Source organism: Pipistrellus hanaki, assembly GCF_964339955.1.
Source record: "Pipistrellus hanaki genome assembly, chromosome: X".
NCBI classification, from domain to species: Eukaryota; Metazoa; Chordata; class Mammalia; order Chiroptera; family Vespertilionidae; genus Pipistrellus; species Pipistrellus hanaki.
Window position 1 is genome coordinate 80,173,491 of NC_140524.1, and position 13,383 is coordinate 80,186,873.

The following is a 13,383-nucleotide window of genomic DNA, read 5'->3' on the forward strand; positions in this document are numbered from 1 at the left end:
TGGATTTATTAATCAATTTATGTTGCATAAATATAGTGAACAACTTAAGAGTTTTATAACAATATTCATAATTACAGAAATATTGAAAACCATAGCAGTTACTATACCAGTATGCAAAACAGGTATTTCATTTTTGTTCAAGTTTATTATTTCAAACTAAAAACATTCAACAATACTAAGGAATTGATATTGATAGGACTTAATGTTACTGTGGAAAACCAATTATTGTATCCTGTGACAACCAAACCATTTTGTTTTCAGAATTTAACATAAATTCTTAAGGTCTGATAGATTGCAGATATATTAAGTCCATATTGTTTGTCTATGCAGAAAGGCTAAACATGTACTAGTTGCCGTATTTGCAAGTTTCATTCCAGAGTTCTAAAATGTTTATTTTGAGATATCTCCTTCTTACTTAGAGAATAGGATCACTCTCCAAATCTTGGCATGAACTTTATGCCAATGGAAGTGCTTACAATAACAATAAACATTCACCATGCCCCCAGATTTATAATTTTTTCCCCGATTTTCTAGGAAAGCAAAAGGAAACAAACTTTTACTGAGCATCTACTATGTATCTGACATAGACTAGAGTCCTTTTACTTCTTTCTCTGATTGAACTTTCATTATATTCCATTAATTTTATAAGAAAAATAAGCTTTTATTTAAAGATATGATTTTACGACCGGGTATTGTGGATGAGCATGCTTTCAGGACAAGTAAGAGATCAAAATTTCAAATGTTATGAATACAACCAATATGAAAATCTTGCTGCACAGATGGAATTTCCCTTTGTGTTTTCTTTTGTGCCAGGAAAGGATCCCAGAGAGTCCTTCTCCCGCTCCCTCTCTGGAAGAGAGTCATCGCCCTGGGAGCCAGATCTCCTCCCACCCCAGCAGCAGTGTATCCAGCTCTCCCTCTCAGATGGATCACCATTCAGACAGAATGGGTGAGTATTTCAACTGAAGAAAGGATTTTAAAGATATTATTTCAAGAAATCACTCATACAGAGGAGAAAAGGAAGCTGGGGGGGCGCTGATGCCACCTTAGTATAAATGGCTTTTTGAAGTGGTCATTTTTTTTAATTGCTGAAACAATATGAATAACATAATGAAAGTTAAAATATTGAAAGTTTGTTTTCTGGTAGGGCTTTCATTCACTGGATCTCATGGAAATAATTTGATGGGAATTTTGTAGAGTATTTGTTAGTTCAATATGTTGGTTTTTAACAGCTAGTATAAGACAATAAACTTGTTATATTCACAGCATTCATTAAAATTGAAGTTAAAATGTCCTTTAGGCAGTTTATTGTTTCAGTGTTTAAAAAGTCAATCAATTTATTGTTTGCTAAAATTTCAAGTCTTGGATCACAATTATTTGATATGCTTTTCATTACAATTTTTTTATTGTCTTAGATATCTTAGACATCTTACACCATAGACACAATTTCAGAATATTGTTACTGTTAGTGATGTGGCATATTAAAGTTTTCAATCTAGCCATAGTTCTAGCACTAACTAGGTAGGAAATCTTGATTATGTCACCACCACTTTCTTTATCTAATATGAAAATAATTACTGACCTGCCTTCATAGAGTGTATTTTTGTGAGGTCAAATGAAATAATGTGTGGAAAAACAGAATTTTAAAGTGATAAAGAAAAGTGAGGAATAAGCACTATTTTTTTTATGTGTGCCTTTACCTTGATTATTTATCATGCCCTTCTGTCTGATTTTACTAGGGTAAACAGACATTACTAAGTGCATTCATTCAATTGTAACAAATTCTCATTTAGTATATAATCATGAGCTAGATAAAATATTTGTTAATCTTCTGAACCTATATAATCCAATTTCCTAAGTACCTATTTCCTTCAGAAAAAAATGAATTGAGCTTCTTTTAGTTTTACTATAGGGGTTTTGTTTATTTGAACTCTAAATTTTTAGATTTCCCAATAATGATTTCTCCAAGCCTTTCCAAAATAACGCCTTTTCTCCCCAGGGGTGAGGTGGGGTTGGGAAGAGAGGAATTGAGGGGTTAGGAAATTTGTTAGGTTCTGAATTTGTGCTGGAGAAGAATGAATATGATTTTTCTCTTGCGGAAATTCATCCAAGTCTTGCTTAGCCTGTCAACATTACATGTTATTTATGGTTTTTTTTAAGCTTTACAGTGGGCACAGTGGGTCTCAAATCTAGATCCTCATTATAACCACCTGTGGAGCACTTACAAATCTGAAGACCCAGGCCACATGCTGAGAGTTTGATTTACCTGAGCTGGAATAGAACCTGGACTCAGTGTTTTGTTTTGCTTTTCAGTATCACCTTAGAAGATTTTAATGTGCAGCCAGAGTTAAGAACCACTAAGCTAGAATGTGAGACTAATGTTCCTAAGAGAGTAAGTTTAATTCCTAGAAGTGTTCACAGTGATCTCCTAGCTTTACTGTTCTCTGGAACCAGACTGTTATGACATTGTGTGCAACTGGTAGGAGGGAATCTGTGTAAGATAAGCAGATTCAGATGAATCAAAAAACTAAGACACACTTCCTTCTACAGAGATAGTCTTTGTTTAATGAGTAACTGAGAAGAGAAGAAAGGGAAATATTTATTTATTTATTTATTATGTGTGGGGAAGATAATTATTTATGGAGTTCTGGCTAAAAGCAGAGCACATAGAGAAATGTACTCTGTGATGGATATATCATAAAAAATAAAAATAAGATAAAATATTTCCAAAGTAATATAACATTCTAAAAAAATTCTGACAACATAAAATATTTTTAATTTCTCTGGCAGTAATTAGGCTTTCAATCACATTCCAAATCATTCAAGCAGACAGTGAGGTTATCTATAAAGGAAAAAAAAGCTTTGAGGATTTTTTATTTAAAGTGACCATATATTATTTATAGAAGTATATAATGTTTTAATAAAACATAAAGAAAATTAAATGATAACCTATGAAAATTGGCATGATTTTCCTCTTTAAATATAAAATTTTGTGCAGAAACACATAATAATTAATGGAAAGTTATATTTTATCTATTAATTTTACTGCATATGTGTGCAAGGCTCTATAGAGTGACATAATGCATAATTATTTTAAATTTATGAACTTAAGTGGTAAATTCTATTCAGAAGCATTTTAGGAAATATTAATTACAGAGATAAATAGCTAATATGCATACACATTTTAAAAAATAAATATTTAAAATCATTTAAAGGATTTACATTGGCCCTAACTGGCTTGGCTCAGTGGATACAGATTCAGCCTGAGGATTGAAGGGTCCTGGGTTTGATTTTGGTTAAGGGCACATGCCCAGGTTGCAGGCTTGATACCCAGTAGGGGGCATGCAAGAGGCAGCCAATCAATGATTCTCTCTTATCATTACTGTTTCTATCTCTCACACTCCCTCTTCCCTTTCTCTCTGAAATCAATAAAAATATTTTTTTTTAAAAAACGGATTTATGTTGGCAGTTATATATCTAATATATTAATTTTATTTAAAAATCACATAATTAAGCAGCTAATTGATTTGTAAATTATATTATCAGATCGACACAAATGTTTTTATTGTTCTAAAAGAAATAGATGAAATTAATGTTGGTTTCTATTGAAATAGCCATTTATAAAATGCTTTTTTTGCTTGTCTTTTGAGTGATGTGCAAGAAAATCATTCAGTTATATTTCTTATTTACAGTTATGATGTCGAATAATAGAGAGGAAGTTATTATTGATCAGGAAAATGGACCAACCATCAAAAAATTCCAAAGAGATAATAAAGGTAAAATGATTTTTGCTTATTTGATGTACATATGAAGGTCAGATACTAACTCAATTAACATCCCAGTACTGTATATTGCATCCACATTTCCCCAAGTCAGAATAAATTCATATTGGTTTTAGATAAGTTACTTTTATAATTAAAAAAATGTTTACCTGAAGCTTGTTTATTGGATGTTATAAATTACATAATTAGCCTGAAATATGTCTGTGCTTGTAGTTGGGAACAATCCTGAAGCCCTTTTATTATGCCTAATTAGAGACATCTGAACATTTATTTATTTATTTTACAATTTTACATGCACTTTGTTAACTATTTTTAAATGACTCACCATTTGATGCTTATGTTTGAAAAACTGAGTTGCTGTCATGAAAGAGAGATATTCCCATCAATCCTCAAAAGTAATTTTAAAAACGTTTGCTAGATCATTCCATTTGAGGAACCAAGATGGAAATGTAGGTAAATGATGGTACTTGCATCCTCACAGAATCACATCAAACTTACAACTAAAATACCAAACAACTATCCTTCAGAACCGCCAGAAATCTGACTGAATGGAAGTGTTACAACTAGAGAGTTAAAGAAGAAAAGCACATACAGACTGGGTAGGAGTGACGGAGGCATGGAACAGGCTGGTCTGACACCCACATAAGTGTGTTTTTCATCAGAAGAGATATCTTGGCTGAGGAGGCTTCCCATGAGGAGCAACTGATCCCCAGCTCCACACCAGACCCCTAACCCAGGATTTCAGAGCCAGGAAGAGGCATCCCCATAACTCTGGGGTGTAAACACCAGCAGAGATTATGACTGAGTGACACAGAGGCTGCAAGAGTACCAGGCAGTTTCTCTTAAAGGGCTTGCACACAGACTTTTTTTTGCACACATTTCCTCTGAGCTCCAGCACTGTGGAAGCAGCTTAAAAGAGTCCAGGGACATACAGGGATGAACCAAATTGTGTGGCATCAGGGCAAGAACTCAGGGACAGATTTCTCCCAGTTAAAGTGCTGGGAACTTGCCTCACAGAGCTGACTGGCAGGTACCATATCTGAGGCTCTATCTATTTATCCCAACCTGGTGATTCCATGAGATTCTTCCACACCCAATTTGTAGGCACGCCCAAGTTGTTTGCAGTGTCTTTTCCTTGTGAATGGCCTATTCTTGCTCAGGATTTAGGCTTTCCTAAAATCACTCGAACAAACAACACCAGGACTCAAGTGTGCCACAGGCCTGACACTAGCAGTGGCTGGCCAAGGTTCACAGCTTGGCTTCTCCTGAACATAACTAAACCAAATACAATAGAAGCCATCTGCAGATCCTCTGGAGGTCATGCTGGCTGGCTCCAAACAAAGCAAAGGCAGTGGCTGACTTTGCATCTCTGTAGAGGTCCTAGAGCCAGTGCACCTGATGGACAGCTTCAGATGATACCAGATTCCAACTCTACCAAGTACATTATCAATACACTCAAGGGACAGACACAAATCAGGTGTACAGGTTAATAATTCAGATTTTGTAATTCAAGAAAACACAGTAATTTTAAGGGAAACATCAAAAGTGCTTTATTCAAAGCAGTGGTTCTCAACCTTCCTAATGCTGTGGCCCTTTAATCGAGTTTCTCATGTTGTGGGGACCCCCAATCATAAAATTATTTTCATTGCTACTTCATAACTGTAATTTTGCTACTGTTATGAATTGTAATGTAAATATCTGTGTTTTCCAATGGTCTTAGGCTCTACAGCAGTGGTTCTCAACCTGTGGGTTGCTGCTGTAGAAAGTAAGACCATCGGAAAACACAGATATTTACATTACAATTCATTAACAGTAGCAAAATTACAGTTATGAAGTAGCAACAAAAATAATTTTATAGTTGGGGGTCACCACAACATGAGGAACTGTATTAAAGAGCCACGACATTAGGAAGGTTAAGAACCACTGACTCAAAGTAATGTCCATCGCTAGCTATACATTTCCCCCATATTTCACGTAATTTGTGGATTAGTCCCAATAGAAGTTTTCTTGTTTTGAGGCAAACCATTCAGAGACCCAAGTTCCCACTTTGTATGTTTTGAAGTACTGCTCAGAAAGTGTGTGTGCTATCGATTGGAACAGTGGTAATTTGAAGGAGCAAGGTCTGGTGAATACGCTGAGTGGGTTAATACTTCTCAGGCAAGATCTTTTAATGTGTCTTTAACTGGTTTTGAAGTGTGTGATAGTGAGTCATCATGAAGCAAAATTACTTTGCCGAGTCTTCTGGCACATTCTGGTCATTTCACAATCAAAGTGTGGTGCAAATTGATTATATGTTGTTGGTAGCGATCAGTATTAAAAGTTTCACCTGGTTTCAGAAGCTCATAATACACCACACCTTCCTGATCCCACCAAATGCAGAGCATTATCTTCTTTCCGAAGTGATTTGGCCTTGCAGTCAATGTTGATGGTTAACCTGAATCAAACCATGATTTTGTGCATTTGGGATTCTCACAGTAAATATACTTTTCATCACCAGTCACAATTCAATACAAAAAAGACTTTCTTTCATGCTGTCAAAGCAACATTTTACTGATGACTTTTTGGTTTTCAATTTTTCTTTCATTCAGTTGATGTAGCACCAATTTTCCTTTCTTTGAAATCTTTCCCATTGCTTGTAAATGATCAGAAATTATTTGCTGAGCAACATTTAATCTTTCTGAAAGTTGTTTTTGAGTTTGACATGCATCTTAATCCAATAATGCTTGCAATTGTTTGTCTTCAAACTTTTTCGGTTGACCTGGATGTTCTTTGTTTTTCACATTAAAATCATCACTTTTAAAGCATTTAAACCAGCATTCACAAGTATCTTGAGATGGAGCATTTTCATTATAAGCTTTCCAAAGCATTCAGCAGCAATTTTCTTCAAAATAATGAATTAAAACTTCCCACAAAGTCTCTTGTTTTTGGCATGAAATTTGACATTTTAAAGTGTAAAAATATCTCTAATGTTAACATCTTCAGAAAATTAGACATATGAAGTTTTGAAGTTTATTGTCAATACAACAAAATAGCATACATATAAAATTGCATATATATCAATGTATGTGTAACTCCTTCAATTGAATAAAAATCCACATTATTAATTGGCACACCTGGTAGAGCACCGAAGCCCCACTGAAACAAGTCCTGCTCCATACAGGTGTGTCCTGCACAGCAGATCTTCCACTGTAGATGCAGCAGGTTTTCACAGCCAATTGGCCTGAGGGTTAATTTCTCTTAGTGATACACATAGAGATCAAGGCCCAACTACATCAGGAGAGTGCATACAGCCCATATAGACATGCACCTAGAGTGCCCAGCTCAGAGGACTGGGGAGGTTGAGCCACTGGGACCTACAGGACAACCATTATGTAAGTGACTCTACAAACTCCAGGAGACAAAGCAGCTCAACCTAATACATAGAAAAAAACACAGGGAAGCACCCAAAATGTGGTGACAAAGGAACATGTCCAAAAAGATAAAACAGAAGAAATTTTCAAAACTAGAACTAAATGAAATTGAAGCAAGCATACTACTAGATACAGAGTTCAAAACAATAGTTGTATAGATGCTCAAGGAACTTAATGAGAACTTTAAGAAACAGTAAAAATATCAAGGAATTTAGTGAGAATTTCAAGGGAATTAGTGAGAATATAAAAACATGAAAAAGGACCATTCAAAAATGAATTATACACTAACTGAAATGAAGAATAATTTACAGGTAATCAACAGTAGAGTAGAGGATGCCAAGAATCAAACAGACGATTTGGAATATGAGGAAGCAAAAACAAACAAACAAAAAACACACAACAACACCTAATCAGAAGAGAAAAAAAAGATAATTCAAAAATATGAAGATAGCACAAGGAGTCTCTGGGACAACTACATGCATACCAGCATTCACATCATGGTGGTGCTGGAAGGAGATGAGAGGACTTATGAAATTGAAAACCTATTTGAAGAACTAATGACAAGAAACTTCCCCTTACCTGGTGAAAGAAATAGACTTATAAGTCCAGGAAATGCAGAGAGTCCCAAAAATATGAACCTAAAACAGCCCACACCAAGACGCATCATAATTAAAAGTTTAAATACAAAGAGAAAATCTTAAAAGCTGCAAGAGAAAAGCAGTTAGTTACCTACAATGGAATGCTCATATGACTGTCAGCTGATCTCTCAACAGAAATTTTGCAGACCAGAAGGGAGTGGCAAGAGATATTCAAAGTGATGAAAAGTAAGGAACAAGACTACCCTACCCTGCAAAGCTATCATTTATAATTGAATATCCTATAAAGATCTTCACAGACAAGAAAAAGCTAAAGGAGTTCGTCACCAGCAAACCAATATTACATGAAATGTTTAAAGGTCTTTAAGAAGAAGAAGAGGAACAAAAGATAAATATATGAACAATAAAATAACAATAAATACATATCTATCAACAATTGAATCTAAAAATAAAAATAAATGATCAAGAAATCTGATAAGCAAAATAAATTGATGAATTAATAGTACCAGAGACATAGACATATGGAACTGATTGACGAATCTCAGAGGGAACGGGGGAGGATGGGTGGGAAAAGATTAACCAAAGAATTTATATGCATATATGCATTACAGATAGATATAGACAATAGAGTCATGAAGCCCTGAAGTGGGTCAGGATCTAGTTGGAAGAGAGTAAGGGGAGGGGGAAAATGAAGTACACACTAACTGAAAGAGGGAGACCATCTGTAATACTCTCAATAATTAAGATATATACAAATAATAAATAACAAAGAAGGGGAAGAGATCTGCAATACTCTCAACAATAAAGATATAAATAAATAAATAAATAAATAAATAAATAAATAAATAAATAAATAGCAAACAATATGTATGCTAATTTGGATACTTCAAATGAAAGATAAAGAAGGTACTCCAATCAAGTATTCACCTGGAATGTTGGTAGATATGACACCATTCTAGCTTTTGAGCAACTGAAGTGCATTGATCAGATCTGCACAGTAGGCAGGTTTTTCTTAGGCTATCTGTTAAAAAATGTGGAGAGAGTAACAATTTCATAAAGCTTTGTACAATCTCGCTTAAAAGGCTGCAAAGGTAAGAAAAAGATAAAATATATTAGCATATTTCAAAATATTTTGGGAAATACATCAATCAACCTCAAATGGTTGTAAGCATATTTTATAAGTTATGCATTATGACTGTCACGGTGAGTTAGTAACTGTAAACTGAAGAGCATAAACTAACATGTAATCTATTCAATCATCAGATGATTTGTTGGTACTTCACAATAGGGTGCATTTTTTCCCTCTCTACTACAGATGCTCTTAATATATAGAAAAAAGTGCTCATGAACTGAAGAGTTAATGGATACATTTTCTTTCTTCTCTTAATTGAACTTCCTAAAACCTACATGAGTATTTTGGTTAGAATTTGGAATAATGTATGATTTTAATTTCATTGATCCATTGTTGTTTTCCTTGCAGCATGTTTAGTATTTCTCATTTAAGCACTGAATGGCTGTACCCTCTGAGATGTAAATGATTGATTTCAGAATAGTCCAAAAGGAAGAAGTCAAGTTCAGCATAGTAAACTATCCAAAACTTTTACACTGGTAATGGACTTCCAGTTAAAAATGAACTTCATTCATAACCCGATAATCATTTGTTCTTGAGGCCTCTTTCCCACCAACCAAGTCATGACTATTTAAAGAACAGTTTGGTAGTAAAATAGTTTTTCTAGGAAATTATCAACCTGCACCTGATTGTATTGGAACTGCAAATCCCTTAAGTCTAAATGGCATTTAGGAGTGGCCTAAGTGCTTCAAGTACATATGTCTAGTACTGCCGCTTAGAGTTGTGATATTAAGACAAACTATATTTTCCTCAAATAAATTTTGTTATGAAAATTGAATGTACTTAGAGTAGAAGTCTCAACATTATTAAGTATGACAAGTAAGCAGTTTATACAACTATGGCAGACATATGTTTTCACATCTGTTTTGAGTAATATCATCATGATTCTAAAAATGATTTATAACTTTGGAAATGATAAAATGCCAGCTTTGCTATTATGTGGAAATTTTTAGAAAATGAAGAAATATTATGTAGCCTGTCTCTCTTTCTTTAATATATGTTATTGATTTTTTTACAGAGAGGAAGAGAGAGGGATAAAAAGTTAGAAACATCGATCAGCTGCCTCCTGCACACCCCCTACTGGGGATGTGCTCGCAACCAAAGTACATGCCCTTGACCAGAATCAAACCTGGGACCCTTCAGTTTGCAGGCAGATGCTCTATCCACTGAGCCAAACCCGTTTCAGCTATAATGTCTCTTATTGGGTGACAGTGCGATACATGTCTCAAATGATCATTTGAATTTTGCCTTAAAATTTTATATGCATACTATTCAAGTTTTTATTGTCTGGCCTTTCCTGACAGTAATGTCCATCTAGGGGTGTCGAACTCAATCAGAGAAGGGGCCAAAATCTAAAATCCAGCCTAAATCGCGGGCCGAATGGTTTACTGAACAGTCATAAACTGACAATGTCATAAACTGACAGCGGAGTGCAGTGATGACAGCGCGGTGCGGGCCACATTGCAAGGCCTGGCGGGCTGGATTTGGCCCGCGGGCCTTGTGTTTGACACATGTGGTCTAGACTGAGTCAAAAATGAGTTACCAAAATAGCTATTGAATTTTCTGAATTACTTTATTGATTAAGGTATCACATATTTGCCCTTATCTCCCCCATTCCCATCCCAAACCCCTCCCCCCATGCATACCCTCACCCCTCTGTTGTCCATGACCATTGGTTAGGCTCATATGCACATATGGTTGATCTCTCTTCCTTATTCCCACCCTCCCCTATCTTCCCTCTGAGGTCTGACAGTCTGATCGATGCTGTTCTTGTTCATCAGTCTATGTTGTTCATCATTTCCCTTAGACGAGTGAGCTCATGTGATACTAGAAATACACTTACAAGAACAGAAAATGAGACAAGCTGACGATGCCTTGCCATACTAGCAGTCAGCAGCTGTGTGTTGCTGCAGGTTGCCCAGGACTATCCAGAGCGGGTCGGACCTGCATTACCACCATTTGCCCACCATCCAGAACTGAAATATCATTGCTGACATGTATGCATAAGGAACTGTTTGACATAGAAATTGGGACTCAAAAGAACTGTTGGTCCAGAAAGAAACTCATTATAGACTGATTAATTTGCTTCTCAGCATAACCATTAGCTATTGAATTTTGACTCAAAACTCTAGTTTAACTCAAGTTCTTTATTTTGACTACACCAACTGGTCAGTTAAGTGAAGCCTTTGATTTTACTTTCCACAGACTTTGTCAAACAAATTGACCAAGTCAGTTTGCATATTACAACATTGTGTCACATAGTTTTCAACAGCTTTAGTATTCTTAGAATAATTGGGATAGTCCTCCTTAGTTTATCCATGTAAAAGCAAAGCCACCAAGACTCTCTTCCCTTGACAATCTTTGGTCTCTCAAACCACTAGCAAGAATGGAGGCTTTTGATATTTTACATTTTGTATTTAATGTATTTATTGAAAATTATGTATGTGCAAGAAACACTGATGATCAAATCTTAAATATTATGGAAACAGTGGAGTAATAAATTTATCATCTAGCCCAAAACTTGAGTCCTCTGGTCATTTAAAATCAACACACAAACTACAGATGAAAAGCTTACCAGTTTTAATATCTTTCAATCATAAAAATTTAAAGCATATCTCATCTTGAATGAAAGTATTATATTCATATGCAGATAGGCTAATTTTATTGATATGTTAGAGACGGTTTTGGGATACATATTGACACTATAATAGTCTAAATATTCTGTATTTTATGAGATGCCCCTCTATTCCTAAGAAAACTTAGTGCTACACTAAATCTTTAAGACCTAGTGGCACTATTCAGGTGCTTGGAAATTATTATTGGCCATCATTAAGTGGGAAATATATCTTTTGAATAAGATAGACTGATGCACTGGTGCAACTAAAACATATACATCATTGCAATGTATTTTATGATGAATTTAAAACTGATTGAGGCCCAATAGGTTAAAGCCCCATCAGAGGAAGGGGAACCCTCCTTATCCCAGAGGCTGGGTCTGCCTTGAGTCTCCCATCTTTAGTGTCCCTGTTCTGAGCTGTTCTCCCTTCTCCCACATACATGGATTATGAGAGGGTATCTTGGTCTTGGCTGGGATGGTTTGATCAGACTAGTGTTAGGAATACCTTAACTTCCTATAGTACCTTATAGGAAGGGGGTGGGCTATTCATCTCCTTCCAATGGCTCAGCCCTGCCTAGCTTGCTGGCTCCTCCTTGCTGCTACTTGCAGGGGCATAGCTTTTCTGCCCTGGACTTTTCCCCCTTACCTCAGTCACTGATGGTCAGGTCAGAAGCAGCTGTTTTGGCCTGGCCAGAATGGGTCGCTATAATATGTTGGCTAGTGTAAATAATGCTGCAATAAACATAGGGGTGCATATATATTTTAAATTTATTTTGGGTTTCTTTGGATATTTCTACACAGAAGTGGAATTGCTGATTAATAAGGCAGTAAATCAAGTGCTCTAGCACCATTTGTTGAAAAGGCTATTCTTTCTCCATCGAATTGCCTTTGTACTTTTGACAAAAATCAATAATCTGGCCCTCACCAGTTTGGCCCAGTGGATAGAGCACTGGCTTGTAGACTGAAGGGTCCTGGATTTGATTCTGGTCAAGGACATGTGCCTTGGTTGCAGGCTTCTTCCTGGCCAGGGCCCTGGTTGGGAGCTTGTGAAGGAGGCAACCCGTCAATGTGTTTCTCTCACACCCATGTATCTCTCTGTCTTTTCTTCTCTATTCCACTCTCCCTAAAAATCAATGGAAAAACATCTTCATGTCAGGATTAATAACTAAAATATCAGTAATCTGTACTTGTTCATTCTTAACTGTGTCCTTTATATATTTATTCTTCTGCCAGTTCCATGGTCTTATTTATTTAAACTTCATAGGACGCTGTAATATCATATAAGAATTATTACTTGTACTTTATTCTTTCAAAATCATCATTACTATTAATAAAATCTAGTCTTTGTCTATAAAAATCCTCCTGGAATTTTGATAGGTATTGCACTAAAACTGTATGTAATTTGGGGAAAAAAACATACATCTTTAATATTTTGAGTTTTTGAATCCAAGAGCACAATATGTGTTGCCATTAATTTTGTTTCCTTTAATCTGTTTTATCAGAAAATTTTGATTTTGGCATACAATATGCAAGATGTGTTAGATTTATACCTACATATCCCATTATTTCAACAATTATAAATGGTTTTATGTTTTCAAATTCAATTTTCACACCATCTCTTTCATTGTGTATAGAAATACTGTTCATTTTTTATATGTTGCTCTTCTTTTCTGCAATTATACTTAACTTTACTTATTATCTCTCAATGTTTTTTGGTGTGTATTAATATTTGGTATTTTCTACATAGTCAGCCCATGCCATCTGCATATAAAGACAGTTTTAGTTCTGCATTTTTATTTTTATGCCTTCTATTTTCTTTGTTTTTCCTTATTGTAATGGCTATGACTTT

The 13,383-nt window shown here is 35.3% G+C and overlaps 1 protein-coding gene across 2 annotated transcripts in view; it reads left to right on the forward strand.

Annotated features, from left to right (window-relative positions):
• Positions 1-13,383, forward strand: part of DACH2 (dachshund family transcription factor 2) — a gene marked incomplete at both ends in the record, with an annotated part of 550,140 nt that overhangs the window by 456,860 nt on the left and 79,897 nt on the right. Inside the window, 2 exons of one of the 2 annotated variants that reach the window (XM_084869646.1) lie at positions 814-949; positions 3,693-3,776. In XM_084869646.1, coding sequence (XP_084725772.1) covers positions 814-949; positions 3,693-3,776 — 220 coding nt within the window. The remainder of the gene's footprint in view (positions 1-813; positions 950-3,692; positions 3,777-13,383) is intronic. The other variant, XM_084869647.1, reaches the window with a different exon arrangement.